The sequence below is a fragment of the Phocoena phocoena genome, chromosome 1, assembly GCF_963924675.1.
Source record: "Phocoena phocoena chromosome 1, mPhoPho1.1, whole genome shotgun sequence".
NCBI lineage: Eukaryota > Metazoa > Chordata > Mammalia > Artiodactyla > Phocoenidae > Phocoena > Phocoena phocoena.
In genome coordinates this window covers 182,301,094-182,323,098 of record NC_089219.1, presented here as the reverse complement: position 1 = coordinate 182,323,098, position 22,005 = coordinate 182,301,094, and the positions used below count along the sequence as shown (strand labels likewise).

Sequence of the window (22,005 nt, the reverse complement as noted above, 5' to 3'; positions counted from 1 at the left end):
GATTTATACTGTACCTTACGTGGCAGTGTGACATGTATGATGATACTTAGTTCACGTTAGCTCAGATTCTTTGTAGTAAGCTTTTTTTTTTTTTTTTTTACAGAAATTGTATTCTTATTTTGTACTTGGAAATTTATTACCAGGATACAGGTAGCTCTAGAAGAGAATGCTAAAAAAAATGCCAATAGTAATTTGTATAGTACTTTATTGGGTGAGAATGTCAACAGAAGAAGCAATTAAACAGAGCTGGTGGTGGCTGCCAGTAGGCTGTACAGCAACACGCTTTGCTGTGTGAGAGGCCTTAGAGTCACCTGGAGGAGAGGCTGGGGAGGGGCGGACCGTCACACGACCAGCTTCTCACCTCCCTGGTTCCATTAGTAGTACGCTCAGAATTTATGAAATACCTGATAAGTACTTTCATGCATGTGAAAACTTACGGTAAGATACCTTATGATTCCCTAGTAAGGGATTAGAATATGCTGAACTGCTCGGCCATAAGGCGTTTCAACCTATTTTGGTACTTGCTTCATGATTTAGTTTACACATTTCATGCTTATTTTAGTTTCTAAAACGTCATTCTATCTTTGAGAACCAACTGATTGGAAAGGTGAAAACAATGCCACACATACATCTATTCTTGCATTTGCTTTTCTCTAAGAAAATTCTCACACAAGGCTTAAAGTGTTATAATACTACTGTATTTTAGAGTGTCTCAGAATCAAGTCGGACAGCACTTTGCCTTTGTACTGACAGACATTGAAAGTAAACAGAGATTTGGATTCTGCCGACTCACATCGGGAGGGAAAATCTGCTTATGCATCCTTAGGTAAGTATTTGTAGTAAAAAAAATAGAATTGGAGGCACGATAGATTAACGGTGTCTTTCTTTTGTACTTTGCTATGCTTGGGATGCTTAAAAATATGCTTATATATTTTTTAAATTGTTTTCTTTAAATCCAACTAAGTTGAAAAATAATTTTATTTACTCTCTATATGTGGCATCAATTTGGTTTAAAGATTTACCAGTAACAGTAGAATTTTGCTTCAAAGAATTGACTCCTTTTTTTAAAAAAAAAATGATTCTATTGAAGTATAGTAGATTTACAATATTGTGTTAGAATTGGCCCTTTTAAAGATTAGTTTTTGTGGGTTTATTTTTGAAAAATTAAGATACGAGGTCAGATAATATATGCTTCACATATTAATTAGGATGCAAAAAATTCAGTTAAGTTAATATGTGTTCTATTGCTGACCCAGAACTTGGATCTTTGAAAGTGAATTGTTGGTTGAAGGTAAAGGTTGCAAACTGGTGATTCTGGGCAGAAGTGTTTAGAGGTGTTTTATTTGGCCTCATGGTGTTTAAAAAATTTTAGAAGGTGTTTCTGACCTTATAAATTTTAGTGAAATTTTGCATAAAGTTCACCTTTCTCGTTCCTTTTGCTAGCACCGGTCTTGCTGTCCCAGCAGCACTGAGCTGGTGCCGAGCAGCAGGTGTCTCCTTGTGTCAGGAGTCTGCTTGTTTCACAAGCCCTGCCTGTCCGCCTCCATCCCTTACCTGGTTGGCCTGGACTCACTCGGTAGACAGTTGAGAGCGCGTCTCTGTCTGTGGACCTTGGGTTTGAGTTGCTAGTGCTGAGGAGGATGGTCTGGAAGGTTAGCTTCCCTTTAATATGTCCTGATGACTCAGAAATGTAGGTGTGTTCTATACAAATAGGACTCTATACTGTGATTACAATACGGATATTGGTCAAGCTAGATTCTATAGAAATGTTTATAGTAAAAGAAATAACATTAAATTTAATGTTCATTTGCTTTTTAGCTACCTTCCTCTCAATCTTTGAGGGTTAAGTTATAAATTCTACTCAGAATATCTTTTCATTAAAAAGTCAAATTTACAGAAAAGTTTCGAGAATAGTACCATGAGCTCTTGTCTACACATCCCCTAGAATCACAGTTGTTAGCCTGCTTCTGTCTCTCCCCACCTCCCCCCACTCTCTCAGTGTACACACACACACACACACACGCATGTGCACGCATGTGTGCGTGCACACACACGCACACACAAATTCTGTATGTCTCTCTGTTGTAGTATTGTTTTTGCTGACCCATTTGAGAGTAAGTTATAGACATCATTCTTATGTAATATTTGAATCTATTTTACATAAATTAATTATGATATCCATAATTAAAGAGTCTAAATCTTTCTCTTTGTTTTGAACTCTTAACATACTTTGAATACAATGAACCTATTAATAATTAGCAAGTTTTTAAATTTTCACAATAGTCCCTGTGAATGGGCTTGCAGAATAAACATTCTTAGCCATTTCTGTTTCAATTTAGGAAAGCCATTGTTAACCTCGAAATATTTACACAAAATATGAACTATAGCTATTTGTTAAATGATTGAAGGATTAGTATCGTGTCTGTATCTCCAAACCAGTTGTCATTAATTTGTAGGAAGCAGATTCTAGAGCAGTTACCATATCAGGTTACTTTTATGTAGTTCTCAAACCCGTCTGGGTGGAAGGAGACTTGAATGTTGTCGTTCTACATTAAGAACAGTCTCACCTGCAGAAAATATGGTTCACTTATATCAGTGTAATAAAAACCAAAAAAATCGTCTATGCCAATAAAGAAAACCTTTCACAGTAAGCATTATTGGTTATTTAGTCTTTTTAAAAAGTAAATGTTCCTTTTATTTTTGTTATTTGATGGTGCTTTCCAGTAGATAAGAAATAGTAGGTATCAAACTTTATGAAAAAACCGTGGAGGAGAGTGAGAATCTTAAATTGAGAAAATTCTATCCTACAACTTATTTTTTCCTGGAAAATTAAAAGACTGCCATCTCATAGATGTTAATGGCACGTCTCAGTCACTGTCCTGGAAAGTAGTATGCAACGGTGTTCCTTGAGAATAGCAGATTTAGAGACTAGCCAGTAAATTAGAGAACAGAGAATTAAAATATAATCAAATTCAGCAATTTATTTAGAAAGTTGTGATGGGTAGGTAAATACCTATTTTAAGGTGTAATCGATGTATGTCTGTGAAAATAATTTTGGCAAGTCTCGGTGAGTGCTGCAGTGAGAGGAATAATGGTGTTTTGGGTTCTGGTTTGTCCATGGATGACACTGAGTCTTCACCACTTTCGATTGAACTTCATACATGTTGAAAGGAAGGATGGGACTCTAAACGTGCTAGAAGAGATTGTTGTTGATTTTTAAAAACTACTGTAACTGTGAGAGCCTTTGAATCCTGAAGCCAAAAACGTTGGCATCCTTTGACTACGTAATGACGAAAACTTCCGTTTGGTGACAAATATAGTAAGGAAATTGAATATTCCAATAATAAGCTGGTAGGACTATATTTACAACCACTGAGACAGAGCGTTAATCACCATAGAGTATAATAAGAGAGAGAAACAACCCAATAGAAAAATACGTAAAGCATCTGAACAGCATATTCACAGAGGAAATGTGAATAGCATATATATACATATATATGTGTGTGTATACACACACACACACACACACATCTGTGAATGATGCTCAGCCTTACTAAAGGTGAAAGAAACGAGCACATTACGACGGGCAGAAATGAAAAACTAAAAAAAAAAAAAGCATGAGGGGAAATAGATATTTCATGTGCTGCTTGTAGGACTGTAAAATGACATGACTTTTTGAAGGGGAATTTAAAAATATCTATCAGATTTTTAAAGTCTCCTTCTCCTTGACTCACTTAATTCCAGTTCTTGAAATTTAAATCTCAGGAATATTCCCAGTGGTGAGTAGTAAAGTGTGAGCAAAGTTATTTATTATGACATGGTTTATAAGAGCAAAACCACTGGACGTAGATGTCTCTCAGGAGGAACTGATTAGGTGCTTCAGGGCCCATTCCCCAGGCTCCACTCTGTGCCCCCTCCCTGCCAGAATGCTATCTGTGCTGTTCACTGATGCGTTGTATTCCCAGTGCCTACAAGAGTAAACTCTTAATAGATACTTGTTGAATAAATACATTAATGAATTAATGACTAGTACAATGGAGTATTATTTATCTGTTAGGAAAAATTATACACACAGATACTGACTTGGAGAAATGTTTATGGTATATTATGAAATGATGAAAAGTTTCAAGGTAATATTTATAGTGTGTTCTTATGTTTGTAAAGAACAAGTTATATGTATATATAAATGTATATTTTAAGGAGTAGTCAATAACAGATTTATATATTAATATATGATTGTATATACTTATAAAAGGATAGATCTCTAATTCTTTGACTTTGTACACTTCAGCATTCATCTACTTTTTGCAGTGAGCAAAAGTAATTTTAATCAGTTTTTCCTGCACTAAAATTCTGAAATGTCAGGACTATATAAAGAGCATATTAAAAATGTGTGGGAATTTACCCAGATCATCTTTTGTCAGGTAAGACATCCAGGACAGGAAATGGTCCTACAAGTGTGTTTTCGTGGAGATACTCCAAAGGCAGCAGCTGGTCATTGTTGACTAGCAGAATTAAGAATGGGAAGGGAACAGGCATTTCATTCTACACGCTTGAAATTTGGAATCACAGTGCAAAAGAATGATCTTTGGAAGACAAAAAAATATTACTTGTGAGGTGACCTTCCCATCACCATCTTAGAGCCAGATATTAGTGTTTTTCTGTAATTTCAACACAGAATGTTCAACGTGATGGAAATGCTTTGTGAGAGGACAGGAGAAATGTGACTACGCCTACAATTTATTTCCTACTATTTTTTTCTCTTCCAGCAACACTCAATTTCATCATATCCTTAAGATGTAGTAGGAGAAAGTTTGTTTAGCTTCATATAAAACCAAGACTTAGAATTTAAGTAGTCATTTTTGAAGGGTTGTGGGAAGGGAAGGTAGAAGTAACAAACGAATTATTCATGGGATTGGTTGGGGCAATCAGATCTCTTCCTTTAAAGGCCAATTTCTTGAATTCCAGACTCTGCTGCTTCCAGGGGTTCTGTGAGAGAAGACCACCTCTGCTAGTGTTCTGAGTGTTCACTGGTGGTTGCCAGGGCTTTAGAGTAATGTTTGCATTCAGTGTTTTGGGAATGTCCTGGTCCTCTTAGAATTCAGCCTTAATTCTAAGTCCTAAATTCTAAGGCTTCTTAGAGTTAAGCATTAATAGGGCTAAAATTTATTGAGAAAAATGACAAAATACTTGAATAAGCAAGACACAGAAATATATGTCTTTAACCATGCTTTTCTGTTAACAAAAGTAATATATTTTACTATAGAAAAATTGGAAGAAAATAAAGAAAAAGAAAGTAAAGGCACTTATATTTGTAAAACATAACCATTGCTTAAATGTTGGTATTCATTCTAGACTTATTTCCATGTCTTGTTAAGACACATTTATAAATCTATTGGGTAGCAAACTAAATATTTAACTGTAGTGTTTATTCACAGTTGGTAAAGTGAATGAATATATACAGAAGCAGTTAATACATTGAAAAAGCTTCTATGGCTTTCATATTATCCACTGTAAGTGCTGAGAATTTTTGTACATGCTTAATCTGACAATTGGTCATTTCACTTTTTTTTCTTAAAAGTTGAGATTCGGCATAAAGATGATTTCCTTTCTGATTATAGTTTTTATAATTAGTTACTTATTTCTTTACCTGGAGTATATTACGACTTTCAAATATGAAAAAATTTTAGCATCTTTTTCTTGAAGCTGTCTTTTGTGAAAAATTAGTGCATTTATATTGAAACACACTACATTTTTAGTTATTCTTTTGTGAGATAGTACTGGATTGATTATTCAGAGGTCATTTTTAGTATCTGATTTAAGATTCTTAGATAGAAATTAATAATTTCTCCTGTTGTCTTTATATCCTGTTAAACACTAAATTTTTTTTATTGTATCAACTATATCTTCATCAAAAAACTCTTCATTTAAAAAAAACAAAACTCTTCATTTATTTTACCTTCTAATATTTGAGTTTGTGTTTTAATGATCTAAATTTTAAAAGAAAAGTATAAATATCTCTTGAGTTTTTGTTGATATCGAACAGTTTAAAATATTTTAGGTCCCTAAAGAGTAGTCATAATGAAAATGGGATACATTTAAGGATGTTTAAGATTTTTTAATACAAAGTAAAATTAAATACAAATTGGTAGTAAATTTTCATTAGAAAAGCAAAAAAATAACTCTGAGTGTTGGATTTCTTGAATAACAAAGACTTTTAGGTTAGAGATGACAATGGTAATACTAATAATAACACATAAATTAATAACATCATTTAGTGTCTGTTTACTATAAGCCAAGCATTTTGCTAAGTGATTTATATACATTATTAATAAAAACTACTCTATGCCTTAGAGTTATGAGCTAAAAAATTTTCACATAAAGCTTTAAAGCTACTTTTCATCCTGGATGATGCTGTTATATAAGACTTGAAAGTAATTTAGATTTACCTTAGAGTTCTAAGCTAGAAAATTTGCACACAATGCTCTCAAAACCATGGGTTCTCTTCTTCGACTGGATTTATGCTATTATAAGTTTTGAAAGTAAGTGTATTTAATTTGTATTTGTTTCATTCTCTCTGTAGAAGAAACATTACAATTCAGGTTTATTTAATATAAAAGTCAATATTTAATTTTGAATTTTTGTATGCTTTAGCCTTTTCTATGGCATGTTTCTCCTACTTTAACAAGATTTCAAAAATACCCTGAGGGCTTCCCTGGTGGCGCAGTGGTTGAGAGTCCGCCTGCCGATGCAGGGGACACAGGGGACACAGGGGACACGGGTTCGTGCCCCGGTCTGGGAAGATCCCACGTGCCGCAGAGCGGCTGGGCCCGGGAGCCATGGCCGCTGAGCTTGCGCGTCCAGAGCCTGTGCTCCGCAACGGGAGAGGCCACAACAGTGAGAGGCCCGCATACCGCAAAAACAAACAAACAAACCCTGAGATATTACTAATTTAAAGCATGCCATTGTTTGTATTTAGAATTGCTTTCGTATAATAGCAAAAATGCAAGAAGTAACTTTCCCCCTAATTTGATTAACATAATTTTACAACTATAAAGTTGTCGCCAAGGGTTCAAAATTAAATACTTTCATAAGGAAGACAGTTTGATGTTTGGGGCCTTTGTAGTCCTCCCTGCCCACCTCCCCTGTAACTCATACCAAACTTGAGGCTTTCACACTCTTCCTTGAAGCAAGTCCCTTAGAAGCAGAATGTTTCAATTTTACACATTTTGTGTCAATTTTCCAGGCAGAAAAACAGCCTCTAGACATTAGACATTTTTCTACGGAAAGGCAGTTTCCTTCGTTTTATTTGATTACTCTAAGTTAGGTTCCTGCTGACCACTTAGACTGTTAGTGGTTACCTGACTGTTTGACAAAAAACATTTCCTTTCCTTTATTTAACCTTTGACTTTTGGATGTAAAAGTTTTATCAGCTCGATAGTGGAAGCACAAGTGTGAGGGAAGTCTCCCATGGCTTTACATATACATCTGTCCTTTGCCTTATGTCTTTATGAAAACTTAAGGAAATAATCTTAGGAGATTCTTTGACTTTCGTTTTAAAATAATTGGCCTTCACGTATTTGTTTTACATTTATGTATGTTTACAAGACTATGAGAGTCCCAGGAATCCTTTGTTAAAGAACTACATTTTCAGTTTTATAAAATTCAAGTAAAGTATCTTATTTAGTCATTATATGTTGAATACATTTCTAATAACTTTCTGGGGTTTTTGTGTTTGGTTGTACAAAAACAGATTGGGACTGTAAAATTTAGTGAAAACTATTTTAACTTAATGATAATCAGCTTAGGAGCTTATACATTAGTTAAAAATTAATTGCTTTGAACTTATGTTGTTTGAAAATTATCTAAGAAACCACAAAAATAAAAACATGAGAATAACATTTCTTACATGAGAAAGATAAGCTTGTATAATTTATAATATTTATTTTATATCTATGTGTGTATGTATTTTTTTGGCACACGTTTTATCTTTAAAGTGTGCAATGGAATCTTGTTAAAATCTTTGAATTATTGACTACTTTGTGTACCCTGGACCATTTTCTTGTCATATAAAAAAGTAAGCAGGACTTCCTGTTGAATAGTTGCTCCATACCAGGGATTGTGAATTCAGTTACCTGTAGGGACAAGGTAAGGGCCTAAAATGAGATAAGCAGGTTTGGCTGACAGTAGGAAATTGGGGTGATCCAAATAAATAGCACATGCCCCATCCAAAGACAGAAGCTGTTATCCAGCTTTAGGTATTTGTTGCAAAGTTAAAATAAAAAAAAGTGTAACCAGTATTGCCAGTTCTTTTGATTTTTAAGAGAAGAAATCTAGATTTTTAAGTGAATTATCTGATTTAGAAGTTGGCCACTTACTCAGTTCAACAGCAACAATGGTGCGTTGCCCAAACAGAATATGACTGTGGGCTGGATATGTCTGCATGTAGCCAGTTTGCACCCTCCGCTCTGGATGCTGTTGTTTATTTGCAACGGAAAATGTCCCTGTTTCCTTGACATCCTAAGAGCGTGACTAGGTTACAGAGTAGTGCCACTTGGATACAAGTGATGTTTTCATTAAAAAAACATGAATGATATGTACTCTTAAAAAGGAGCTAGTTATCACCAAGAACCAGTACATGTTCACGAAGCACATTGTGTGTAACTAAACTCAGTTCTTTATGGTGATGGTACTTACCGGTTTATCAGGCAGCGCTGTTGTAGAAATTTGAAAGAGTGTCCCATTATCTCTCATGAACACATTATATAGAGAGAAAAATGTTGGCTAGACAATAGATAATGCAGTTATGGGTCTTCTTATTGATCGAAATTTACTTAGATGTTGTTTGGGCAGAGCTCTTGTACCATGTTGCAGGCCATATCCTTTTCAAAATTTTTATCCACAGTGATGAATGTATAAGCAGTACTAAAATCTATAATTGGAAGGAATTACCAGTCTGTGAAATGAAAGAGTCAAACAGATGTTTATCTGCTGAGAAATTTGCCCATATGAATAAAATATAATTTAAGAGCCAGAAAGGAAGGTAATGCTCTGAACATTAGTTAAACAAATTTTAGAAGATAGAATTTACTTTAGTGTATAGAAATTATAAGTAGGCTGATTTAAGATTAAACTAGAATGAATGAATTTTGTTCACATTTTATGCAGCTTCCTGAAAACATCTGGTCATTGGACAATGTTTATTCAAAGGCTGGGTATTATAGAAGTACATGCCTGTATTGGGTGATTGGTAGACCACTGAGCATGTATTATTGCTCAGTCAGAGTTCTAATCTCAGGCTTGCCATTTGGTAGCTTTGTGACCCTGGATAAGTTGTTTTACCTTAGTTTAGTCAAATATACATCATAGTATTATTATAAGAATTAAATGAGAGAACACGTATAAAGTACCTAGCGTATTTTCATACGTATAGTTAGTGTCTAAGAAGTTTTATTCTCTGTACTTCCCGTTATTTTAACGTGTGGAATTTCTGATTCTTAGATTCTGCTCTCTACTCCCTAGATGGGCATAGACCTGACTAGTAAGTCTTACTATCCAAACAGAAATAACTAAGCATGATGGAGCCTTAGAGATCACTGTGAGAAATATCTCATAGGTGTAAGCCTTGTTGTAATAGTTAAAAAATTATATTAGGGGGCTTCCCTGGTGGCGCAGTGGTTGGGAGTCCGCCTGCCAATGCAGGGGACGCGGGTTCGTGCCCCGGTCCGGGAGGATCCCACATGCCGCGGAGCGGCTGGGCCCGTGAGCCATGGCCGCTGAGCCTGCGCGTCCGGAGCCTGTGCTCCGCAGCAGGAGAGGCCACAACAGTGAGAGGCCCGCGTACCGCAAAAAAAAAAAAAAAAAAAAAAAAAAAAAAAAAAAAAAAAAATTATATTAGTCTGATTTATAGCAGTGATCTATATATAATAGAGTCAAGAGTTGAATGAACATGAGAACAAAATCCAGCATCCCTGTATAAAGAACAAACATAGCCTGGTATCAGGATGCAATGCAGTTGAAAGTATTCTTGGAGATGATAAAAATTAATAGTAATTGTAAAACGATACCAAAATACCTAGCACTGTTAAATTTTGAAAAGTAAACTGACTGTTAATTATTAATTCAGTTTGTTTCATTTTCAAAAACAGGTCCATAATCTTACAAATAAATTGTGTTTTTTTGGTATAAACTAGCTTTTTAATGAAAAATTGGATTCCAGTTTGTTTTCATAATTTGAAAAGAAATTGGAAGGGGAAGATAATCGATGAAAAGTAATAATGTAAAGATGAGAAAACCAGAACATTTGGTCTAGAAAAAAGAGATTCTCTCACTTTGCAATAACTTATTATGAGATATTTATTACATATCTTATTTTTATAGTGAACCAGGAAGGAAGTTTAAACAAGGTTCCACATTATTTGAGTAAGGTGAAAATGACAGTATAAGGATTAACAGGTAGACATGCAAACCACCTAAAGTCAATATATCTTGCTTTATCTTAAGATTCTTGAGAGCAGGATAGAAACAGACCTGCATGTTCCTTGAATAGATTAGGTCTCATCTCATCTGAGCATATAGATCTGAATTACATAACACATTGACATTTTCTTGAAATAGCAATTTCTTCAGGCTGTTAAAAGTTGAAATGTGACTATGAAATGACTTCAAATGAAAGAAATTGTACTGTATCCAAGGAACTACAGTGTGTCTTGGCAGGACATCCTCCATGAAAATTATTTCATTGAGTTATAATGAGTATGGAAAATACGATGTGGTAATTTGCATGATATTGAGTTGATAATCTAAAAACAGTATTAGTAATGTTTAAGGGTTTTTTTTTTTTGTAAGCGAAAGATATGGTAGAAAGTAGATTAGCTATCTAAGCACTAGGGTTAGAAGAGTTGAGTAACTTAAACGTGAAAATTGAAATTACCTATACTAACTTCTGATTCTCAGATTTTCCCCAAACCGTCAGAGCTCTGGCACATACTCACCCAGGTTTTTCCAGACTCCCACATGAGGCTGTCAGCTTGTTGCAACCCCCTGTCCCAGAAAATCCTACCCAATGCCCTCATTCCTGTTTCCATCTGGACTGGTTGCTTACCAGGCGTTGGCACATTTATCCTTAGACTTACCTGTTCTTCCCTGGAATTCAGTTTCTTGTCTCTATATCCCCATATTCCTCCTTTCTACTTCACTCTTGCATTTTGTCGCTTCCCAAGAATATTACGGAGAAGGTAAATTTTTGAGTTCTAGAAAGACTGAAACTGCTATGAGTCTATCCCCAAACTTGATTGATAGTTTCTCTGGACAAAGAATTCTAGGTTGCAAGGGATTTAACCTCTGCCTTTTGGAGGCATTATCTTCTGAGTTCCCAGAATTGCTGTTGAGACAGAGGTTCAGGGACATTTTGGATTTGATGCCTTCGTACGCTACCTGTTTTGTCTCTTTGGAAATTCTTAGGTGCTTTTCTGTTGCCCCTGTTCTGCAGTTTCACTGTGATACTCTGGTTTGGCTCATTTATTTTACAGTTACCCCAGTGGCACTTTCAATGTGGAAACTCATGTCTAAAGTTCCGGGATTTTTCTAGTAATTTTTTTTTTTTTTTTTTTTTTTGCGGTACGCGGACCTCTCACTGTTGTGGCCTCTCCCGTTGCAGAGCACAGGCTCCGGAAACGCAGGCTCAGTGGCCATGGCTCACAGGCCCAGCCACCCCGCGGCATGTGGGATCTTCCCAGACCGGGGCACGAACCCGTGTCCCCTGCATCGGCAGGCGGACTCTCAACTACCGCGCCACCAGGGAAGCCCTCTAGTAATTTTTAAAAAGAAATTTTCATTTCTTTTTTCCCCTCTTTTTTTTTTAGAACCACTATTAGTCAAGTACAAGATAGTCGAGGTTGATACACTGATATTTCAATATTTACTCTTATTTTCTATCTGTTTATCTCTCTATCCTAGTTCCTAAGAGATATTCGTCATTTAGGTTCTAATCTTTCTATGGATTTTTCTCTTTTTTTTTTTGCGGTATGTGGGCCTCTCACTGTTGTGGCCTCTCCCGTTGCAGAGCACAGGCTCCGGACGCGCAGGCTCAGCGGCCATGGCTCACGGGCCCAGCCGCTCCACGCATGTGGGATCTTCCCGGACCGGGGCACAAACCCATGTCCCCTGCATCGGCAGGCGGACTCTCAACCACTGCGCCACCAGGGAAGCCCCCTTTCTATTGATTTTAATTTTTTTTAGCATTTGTACTTTGAATTTATAAGAACTTGTTCTTATTGTCTAAAAATTGTTCACTTCTTTCTCCTTTTTTATATTTCATTTTGTTTAAAAACATCCTGTTCTTCCCATCTTGCCCCTCGGTTCTTCATGACCTTTTTTGTTTTCTTAGATTCCATATATATACGGTATTTGTTTTTCTCTTTCTGACTGACTTCACTCTGTATGACAGACTCTAGGTCCATCCACCTCACTACAGTAACTCAATTTCGTTTCTTTTTATGGCTAATACTCCATTGTATATATGTGCCACATCTTCTTTATCCATTCATCTGTCGATGGACACTTAGGTTGCTTCCATATATACACTACCAAACGTAAAATGGATAGCTAGTGGGAAGCAGCCGCATAGCACAGGGAGATCAGCTCAGTTCTTTGTGACCACCTAGAGGGGTGGGATAGGGAGGGTGGGAGGGAGGGAGACGCAAGAGGGAAGAGATATGGGGACATATGTATAACTGATTCACTTTGTTATAAAGCAGAAACTAACACACCATTGTAAAGTGATTATACTCAATAAAGATGTTAAAAAATAAAATAAAATAAATACTAGATTAGAACAATGAAAAAAAAAAAGCATCCTGTTCTTTATTCAGCTCCTGTGGATATTAATGATAATTTTTGAAACTTTCACCTGGTGTTTGTATTGTCTTTGTTTACTTGGAGTTCCTTTTATGTTTGTATTGATGTCTGTATTTCCTCAAATATCCGGTGGTTGGACCGTTAATTTATATTTAAGATAGAGGCAGTAAACTGAATTAGCATCATTGTATGTGCAGTGGTTAGTTTCACAAGAAAATATAGGGCCTTTGAGGTGTTTTCTTTCTTTGAGAAATTCCCAGATCAGTGTCTCAGGATCCTGTGGGGGCCAGTCTATTGGCTAATGGTCATTTTCCCTTCTCTTGACACTCAGGTTTTGGTTTTCTCTTTTCTGCAAAGTCAGTTATTCTTTGCTTGCTTACCACCTTTACAAAGCCATTCACCTTTGTTGCTTTCTATTGCATTTGCCTTGTCCTCATTAATTTATACCCTTTTTATTTATTTACAGTCATTTTAGTGGCATTTCCAAAGGGCACAGAGATAAATGGATGTACTAAATATGCTAGATTTAATGAAAAGTTGGTAGATATTTTAAAATATGATAGGCCTCTTTTATATCATTACTTACTATTTATAATGATCATTTTAAAGAACTCTATAGCATTCTGCTGAGTAAGGATGCTGTCATTTACCTGACTGTTCTTTTGTTATGACTTTAGGCAACTCCTAATTAAAAAGCATCATTCATGGTCACTAATAAATCAGACATTATATGAAAAAAATACAGAAAGAATGCTGTTTTTCTAAGCTCTAGTCATTGATTATGAAATCTGTTTTGTGTATCTGTACTCTTGTCAGTATATAATTGTGTAGTAAAAGTATCACACTTTTTTCTCTTAAAAAGTAGTCTGTTGTACTCATTCTTTGAAGAAAAAAATGAGTGTTAGCTGATAATTAACTACACTGGTGTGTGTTGTGATTTACTCTTCTTATATGTGAAAAGTGTACATTTTAATAAACAATTAAAAACTTTGGATAGATTTTAAATATACACACCTTAATTTGTTGAAAAGGAGTACAGATTTTATTTTGTATAATTGATTTTTGGATTTAGTATTTTGCTTTCATAAAATTAATTATATTTGTGTCTAGCAAAATGAATCAAAATGATTTTTAAATTATACATGTTTTTGATACTTAAATGCTATTTATAATATTTACAATTTTTAAAATAGGCTTTCTTACTTGTATTGATATTTATTTTGAAATTTACCATCCTACGTAAACATCAGTTTCCAAAGAATTGATTTAATTAATAAGCACATAATTCTATTTTTTATACACTTAATTTAGTAACATTTAAAAAGAAATGATTATATCTTTGTTTTAAAAGCTTTTTAAAATTAGTTTTTATTTGATATTATCTTATTACAGTGGTTAATTTTTATTCTGTGAGTGCTTTTGGTGCACTCATACCATGCTTACCACACAGTGGGATTAAGTGATTTTCGGTGCTGCTAACATAAAATAGAAGCATGTAATGAATAACCTTTATAATGGAATTTTGGATTCTGATTACTTTATGAAAACTAATAGTAGATTATATGTAAAATTTTACTGTAACAGTAAAGAGAACATGGGGTATAGTTCTTTTTTGCCCTCCAGGATCAACCTGTTTGAAATAATCTAGATTTGATGTTTATTTTGCCATCTTGTTTCTTGATTCTAAATGATACACACACACACACACACACACACATTTTTAAAGTTTCTTGTTTTTTTTTTTTTTTACAGTTACCTGCCATGGTTTGAAGTATATTACAAGCTTCTAAATACTCTGGCAGACTACTTGGCTAAGGAACTGGTAAGTCATGTTTTTTCCCCATTTTTTAAATTGTGGTAAAATACACCTAACATGATATTTACCATTTTAACTGTCTTTAAGTGTACAGTTCTGTACCATTAAATACATTCACATTGTTCTGCAGTGATCAGTACCATCATCTTTACAACCTTTTTACTTCCCAAATTGAATCTCTCTACCCATTAAACAGCAACTTCCCATTCCTCCCTGCCCTTGCCAAGTCCCTGGCAACAACCATCATACTACTTTCTGTCTGTCTGCATGGGACCATGTACCTCGTATAAGTAGAATGATACAGTATAGATCCTTCTGTGACCGGCATATTTCACTTCATGTTTCAGAGTTCATCCATGTTGTAGTATATGTCAGAATTTCCTCCCTGTTTGAGGGTGAATAATATTCTGTTATTCACACACCACATTTTGTTTATTCATTCATATTTAGATGAACACTTGTGTTGCTTCCACCTTTCGGCTGTTGTGAACAAAGCGGCTACGAACGTGGGTGTACAAATAACTGTTTGAGTCCGTGTATTCTTTTGAGTATATTCCCAGAAGTAGAACTGCTGAATAACATGGTAATTCCGTGTTTAACTTTTTGGAGAACTGCCGTAACATTTTCCACAGTGGGTGCATCAATTTACATTCCCAGGTGCAATGCACAGGGTTCCAGTTTCCCCATATCCTCCCCAGCAGTTATTTTTTGTTTTCGTTTTGTTTTGTTTTTATAATGGCCATCCTAATGGGTGTGAAGTGGTATATGATTGTGGCTTTCATGTGCGTTTCCCTAAACATTAGCGAGATAGAGTCTTTTCATGTGCTTATTGGTCATTGTATATCTTCTCTGGAGAATTATTTATTCAAGTCCTTCGCCATTTTTTAATCGTGTCTTCATGTTGTTGTTGAGGAGTGGGAGTTATTTACATATTCAGATATTAATCCTTTTCAGATTTATGATTTGCAAATATTTTCTCCCATTCTGTGGGTTGTCTTTTTACTTTGTTGATAGTGTCCTTTGATGCACAAAAGTTTTTAACTTTCATGAAGTCCAATTTATCTGTTTTTGTCTTTTGTTGCTTTGTGCTTTTGGTGTCATATCAAGAAATAATTTTCAAATCCAATGTCATGCGTGAAGCTTTCTTTTTTTCTTCTAAGAATTTTATAGCTTTAGCTCTTATATTTATCTTTACACCTTTATCCTTTTTTCTTAAAAATAAAAACAAAACAGAAACTGAAGTTTGCTTTGAATTAATGAACTTCTCTGGGATGATAGTTTGTATATTTTTCCCTTAATCATTCTTCCCTATTTTAAACAAGGACTAATTTACTAAGATATTAGCTATGCTATTTGATGCAATTTAATTCAAATAAAAGTTTTTTTTTTTTTAATCTGCAGTGATTGCCTGTTGCTTTCTAATTTTGAAATGTAGGGTATATTTTCTGGTCTCTGGCTATCTGCTTAAATTCTTACTTGATACTCCTCCACACTTGAGACTGTATTTTGTTTGGTCATCTGACATTGTGTTTTCTTTGCTTTTAGTTATAGCCTCAGTCTTTCTTTGAACTTTTTCCTTTATCTACACCTAGAATTTTGGTGTTCTTATATTCTTAGTTTTCTTTTCTCTTCTCTCTAGAAATTACTTATGGGCATCTTATACACATTCTTAGTTGTTAAGTACCACCATATTCTGATCTCTAAGAATGATCTTCCTGAAACCTGATTATATCATTTTACTGCTTGCTTATAATCCTCTCAGTGGTTCCTTTTTTTCCTTAGAATAAAATCTAAACATGTGTGCAGCTTGACATATTAGAAGCTTCATGATCTGGCATCTGATAGTCCTTCTTGGCTTATCTGCTCCCACTTTTCTACACACAATATACTACCCAATTATTTGGAGCCACTTAAAATTTCCTAGAACACTGGTAGAACACTCATCTTTTAAGATTCAGTGTAAATATCTTTAAAAACAGACCTAAACTCAATACAAATACTACTCCATATACTTTTTATTAAATAGAATTTAAATGTATTATTAATAAATTAAGACACTTCTTTTACTCTTCTAGTGAGCAATCTCCTAATTTGGCAATCAAATTTTATTATTATAACATAATAGTATGTTTTTAGTGTTTGTCAAAAGTCCAGGGTTTGTGTGCGTGTGCTGTGTGTGTAAACATTTCCATCTCTACACTTGATGTACTTCTGTGAAATATTCATTAGAAGGTCATTTTACACTTGAACAATTTTATATTTAAGCTATTCAGTCATTCATTTTCCTAAGAAAATAACTGGAAATAACAGTATTCAATTATTGCATCGAAAACTCAAAACCAGAATTCTACTTCATTATAGTTTCTTGTTCTTTGTGTTTTTGAGTAAACATGTGGAACCAGCATTAATTGTATTAGTTGTCCAACTTTTGAATATGTTACCTTCAGAAACTTAATACTTATACTTATTGTATGTCATATGCTCCCTGAGACCATACGTAGTACTGGAATATGTAAAAAAACATACCGTGGTTTCCTGAAGAGAGGAAGTGAGGGAGACTACATTTGTGTTCCTAATTAGAGGGAAAAAATATTATAAGTTCACAGTATTAATCAATAACTGGAAGTAAATCTATGAGTGTAAGAATTTTTCTTTCCATTGTTAATTCGGTGCCACAGGGTATTTAGATTGGAATTTAGATTCACAGTCAGTTATCCTTACCTGATCAGCATTAGGCAACTACAAAGGATTCTTAAAAGCTAGACGTTTAAAAAATTTGTTTCCATAAGGATTTTGTATACACAGAACGTCACTATCATCCAGAATATCCTGTGGTACATTTCACTGCTTAAATGGTCAAGTGATGAATGCTTTAGCGTCCTTCTTGTTAGGTCATTCTAAAGAGAATTTCAAATAGGCAGTTTTGTTTTTTTTTTAATAGATCTTTATTGGAGTATAATTGCTTCACAATACTGTGTTAGTTTCTGTTGTACAACAGAGTGAATCATCTATATGCATACATATGTCCCCATATCCCCTCCCTCTTGAGCCTCCCTCCCACCCTCCCTATCCCACCCCTCTAGGTGGTCACAAAGCACAGAGCTGACCTCCCTGTGCTATGCGGCTGCTTCCCATTAGCTATCTGTTTTACATTCGCAGACATAGAGAATGGACTTGAGGACACGGGGGAGAGAGGGAAGCTGGGGTGAAGTGAGAATAGCATTGACATATATACACTAACGAAAATAGGCAGTTTTGAGTACACACTCTTGCAAGAATTTGTAGAGACCTGAATTATTAAGTTTTCATAGTCAAGTTATGAGAAATTGTGAGAAGTCATGTGTGTCTTGTATCCATATCCCTTAAAATGAATGATTAACTTCTTTGAACAACTGCCTTTACCTTTGGTTTATTCTCCCAACATAAACATTTTAAGAGAGAATAAAAATAACTATGTGTATGAGAAGCTACCTTCACGTATTTATTACTGGATTTGTATGTGTAATTCAGAAAAGTGAGCGTGCACATCAAGGTACATTATTACTGTACAAATCCCATATAGTAGATGTGTGATATATTTTACGTTATCCCATTTAGCATGGGGCAAGTAGTAACTAAGAGCTACTTAGAAGTATTTAGAATATTTGCATCTTGCATCAAAGTTGCATCTTAGTACAATAATCTTACTTAAATTGTACCTATTTCTTAAAAACTAGGTTTGTGATTTTAAAATTAAAATGGAAAATGCAAGCGTTCCTCTGCACTAAATAGTTGGCCAAGTTGTGAATGCAAAGGAAAAGTTCTTGAAGCAAATTAAAAGTACTACTTCAGTGAACACATGAATGGTAAGAATGCAAAACAGCCTTATTGCTGATATGGAGAAAGTTTTAGTGGTCTAGATAGAAGATCAAAGCAGCCACAACATTCCTTTAAGCCAAAGCCTCATCCACAGCAAGGTCCTACCTCTCTTCAACTCTGCGAAGGCTGAGAGGGGCGAAGAGGCTGCAGAAGGAAAGACTGAAGCTGGCAGAGGTTGGTTTAATGAGGTTTAAGGAAAGAAGCCATCCCTTTAACATAAAGTGCAAGGTGAAGCAGCAAGTGCTGATGTAGAAGCTGCAGCAAGATCCAGGAGATCTCCTAAGATAATTAATGAAGGTGGCTGCACTAAACAACAGATATTCAGTGTAGAGGAAACAGCCTTCTGTTGGAAGAAGATGCAATCTAGGACTTTCATAGCTGGAGAGGAGAAGTCAGTGCCTACTTTTCAAAGCTTCAAAGGACAGCCTGACTCCTTAGGGGCTAGTGCAGCTGGTGACTTTAAGTTGAAGCCAATGCTCATTTATTATTCCAAAAATCCTAGGACCCTTAAGAATCATGCTGAATCTACTCTGCCTGTGCTCTATAAACGGAACAACAGAGCCTGGATGACAGCACATCTGTTTACAGCATGGTTTACCGAATATCTTAAACCCACTGTTGAGACCTACTGCTCAGAAAAAAATTCCTTTCAAAATATTACTGTTCATTGACAGTGCCTCTGGTCACCCAAGGGCTCTGATGGAAATGGACAACAAGATTATTTCTTCGCGCCTGCTAACACAACATCCATTCTTCAGTCTGTTGATCAAGGAGTAATTTTGACTTTTATTTATTATTATCATTATTTTAAATTTATGTTTATATTTATTGTATTTATCATTTTAAAATTTATTATTAAGTCTTATTTAAGAAATACGTTGCAGGAGACTGTAGCTGCCACGGATAGTGATTCCTCTGATGGATCTGGGCACAGTAAATTGAAAACCCTCTGGGAAAGAGTCACCATTTTAGATGCCATTAAGAACACTTTTGGTTCATGGGAAGAGGTAAAATATCAATATTCACTGGAGCTTGAATAAGTTGATTCCAACCCTATTGGATGACTTTGAGTTGGGGGGATTCAAGACTTGACTGGAGGAAGTAACTGCAGATGTGGTAGAAATAGCAAGGAAATGAGAATTAGAAGTGGAGCCTGAAGATGTGACAATTGCTACAATCTCATGATAGAACTTGAACAGAAGAAGAATCGCTTCTTTATGGATGAGCAAAGAAAGTGGCTTTTTGAGATGGAATCTACTCCTGGTGAAGATGCCGTGACGATTGTTGAAATGACAACAAAGGATTCGGAATATAACATGAGCTTAGTTGACGAAGCAGCAGCAGGGTTTGAGACGATTGACTCCAATTTTGAAATAAGTTCTACTGTGAGTAAAATGCCATCAAACAGCATCGCAGACTGCTGATGAAAGGGAGAGTCAGTTGATGCAGCAAAGTTTATTGTCTTGTTTGAAGAAACTGCCACGGCGACCCCACCCTTCAGCACCCACCAGCCTCATCAGTCAGCAGCAATCAACCTCGAGGCAAACCCTCCACCAGTGAAAAGATTCTGACTTGCTGAAGGCCCAGATGATGGTTAGCATTGTTTAGTATGCTAAAACAGTATTTTAAATTAAGGTATGACGTTGTTTTTTTTAGACATAATGGTATTGCACATTTAATATACTACACTGTAGTGTAAACATAACTTTCATATGCACTAGGATACTGAAAAATGCATGAGACTCGCGTTATTGCTATATTTGCTTAATTGCGGTAGTCTGGAACTGAACCTCCCATATCTCCAGGGTCTGCCTGTATATAACACGTCTGGAGTAGGCACAGTGAATGATTTTGTCAAGTAGTTTTAATTGTATTTACTTAGTTCCTATTTCATTTATAAAATGTACTTTTTTTTTTTTTTTTTAACTCTAGGAAGATGATTTGAATGAAACTCTCAAATCACTCTATAACCAGCCAGTACCAAAGGCAAACACTCCTGTCAATTTGAGTGTGGTAAGTATTGAGTCAGTAATTGATGTTTTGAGTCACAGCAGTTTAGAAACTCTTCTGAGTCACCCATGCTGCCTGCCATGAAGACTTTAATGCCTGTACTGACATTACTACGTGGTGATATTGAGGCTTTCTGACATGCTTTAACTATCATAACATGATATGATAGATGTATACTTCGGTAGTTGTTAAATCACAGATTTTTAAATTATATGCTAAAAGGTACCAAATATCTGAGAATATTTTGATTGCAAGGAACATTGATTTTCAGGTAAAAATCTATCCATAATAAGGACATACACACCCACACCCACACAGGTGTACAATACCAAATACCCCTCATAAAATGAAAACAGTACATAATAAGTATTGAAAATGTACTATATAACCAACTATATGATAAAGATTCTGGGTTAAAAAACTCTTTCCCCATACTTCAATATATCTTTTAGTATAATCACCAAATACTGGAAATATGATTAAAGTTTCTCAAAGCAGTAAGGCTGTGGTGGTATAGATTATTTACCACTGAAACTTTTAATGAACTGTACTGTCTATAACTAAAATCACCCTAGTACTTTGGGAGGCTTTGTAAGTGTTCAAAATTAATAATCACAAAATATGAATGTTTTCGTTAATTTTCTTCATTAATTTGGCATATAATAGAATGTTAAAATTTACCTATGTTGATTTTGGTTCTTCCAAAATAACAATAAACTGTCCTAATTAAGGAAGGAAAATATATAATGATGCAAGAGAAATTGAAGGAGAAAGCAATTTGAAATGTATGTAATCGTGTTAATAGGTCTTTTGGTGGTTTTTTTATTTTTAACATCTTTATTGGAGTATAATTGCTTTACAATGTTGTGTTAGTTCCTGCTGTACAACAAAGTGAATCAGCTATACGTACACATATGTTCCCATATCTCGTCCCTCTTGCGTCTCCCTCCCACTCTCCGTATCCCACCCCTCTAAGTGGTCACGAAGCACCGAGCTGATCTCCCTGTGCTATGCGGCTGCTTCCCACTAGCTATCTGTTTTACATTTGGTAGTGTATATATGTCCATGCCACTCTCTCACTTCGTCCCAGCTTACCCTTCTCCCCTCCCCGTGTCCTCAAGTCCATTCTCTACATCTGCGTCTTTATTCCTGTCCTGCCCCTAGGTCTGTCAGACTCTTTTTTTTTTTTTTTTTAGATTCCACATATATGTGTTAGCGTATGGTATTTGCAAGATAAGGAAACTGTTAGCCTTTTTTCCTTCTTTCTTTGGTAATAACTTTCTTCTTGCTTAGATTTCCCCCTGTAATTTTGTTTGATCATAATGTTCTCCTCTGTGGTTTCCTTCTTATATTTCTGGTGGCAGCAGCCTAGTCTGGGTGCTCATCACTTCAAGCAGTCCTTAGTCTACAGCCTCTCCTTCCAGTCCCTTCTAAAGGCTGTAAGATCAAACTTCCTTCAACTG

At 35.3% G+C, this 22,005-nt stretch overlaps 1 protein-coding gene across 1 annotated transcript in view; it reads left to right on the top strand.

Annotated features, from left to right (window-relative positions):
- Positions 1–22,005, top strand: part of DENND1B (DENN domain containing 1B) — a 247,938-nt gene that overhangs the window by 95,677 nt on the left and 130,256 nt on the right. Inside the window, exons 5-7 of the mRNA XM_065878083.1 lie at positions 707–826; positions 14,611–14,680; positions 20,465–20,545. Coding sequence (XP_065734155.1) covers positions 707–826; positions 14,611–14,680; positions 20,465–20,545 — 271 coding nt within the window. The remainder of the gene's footprint in view (positions 1–706; positions 827–14,610; positions 14,681–20,464; positions 20,546–22,005) is intronic.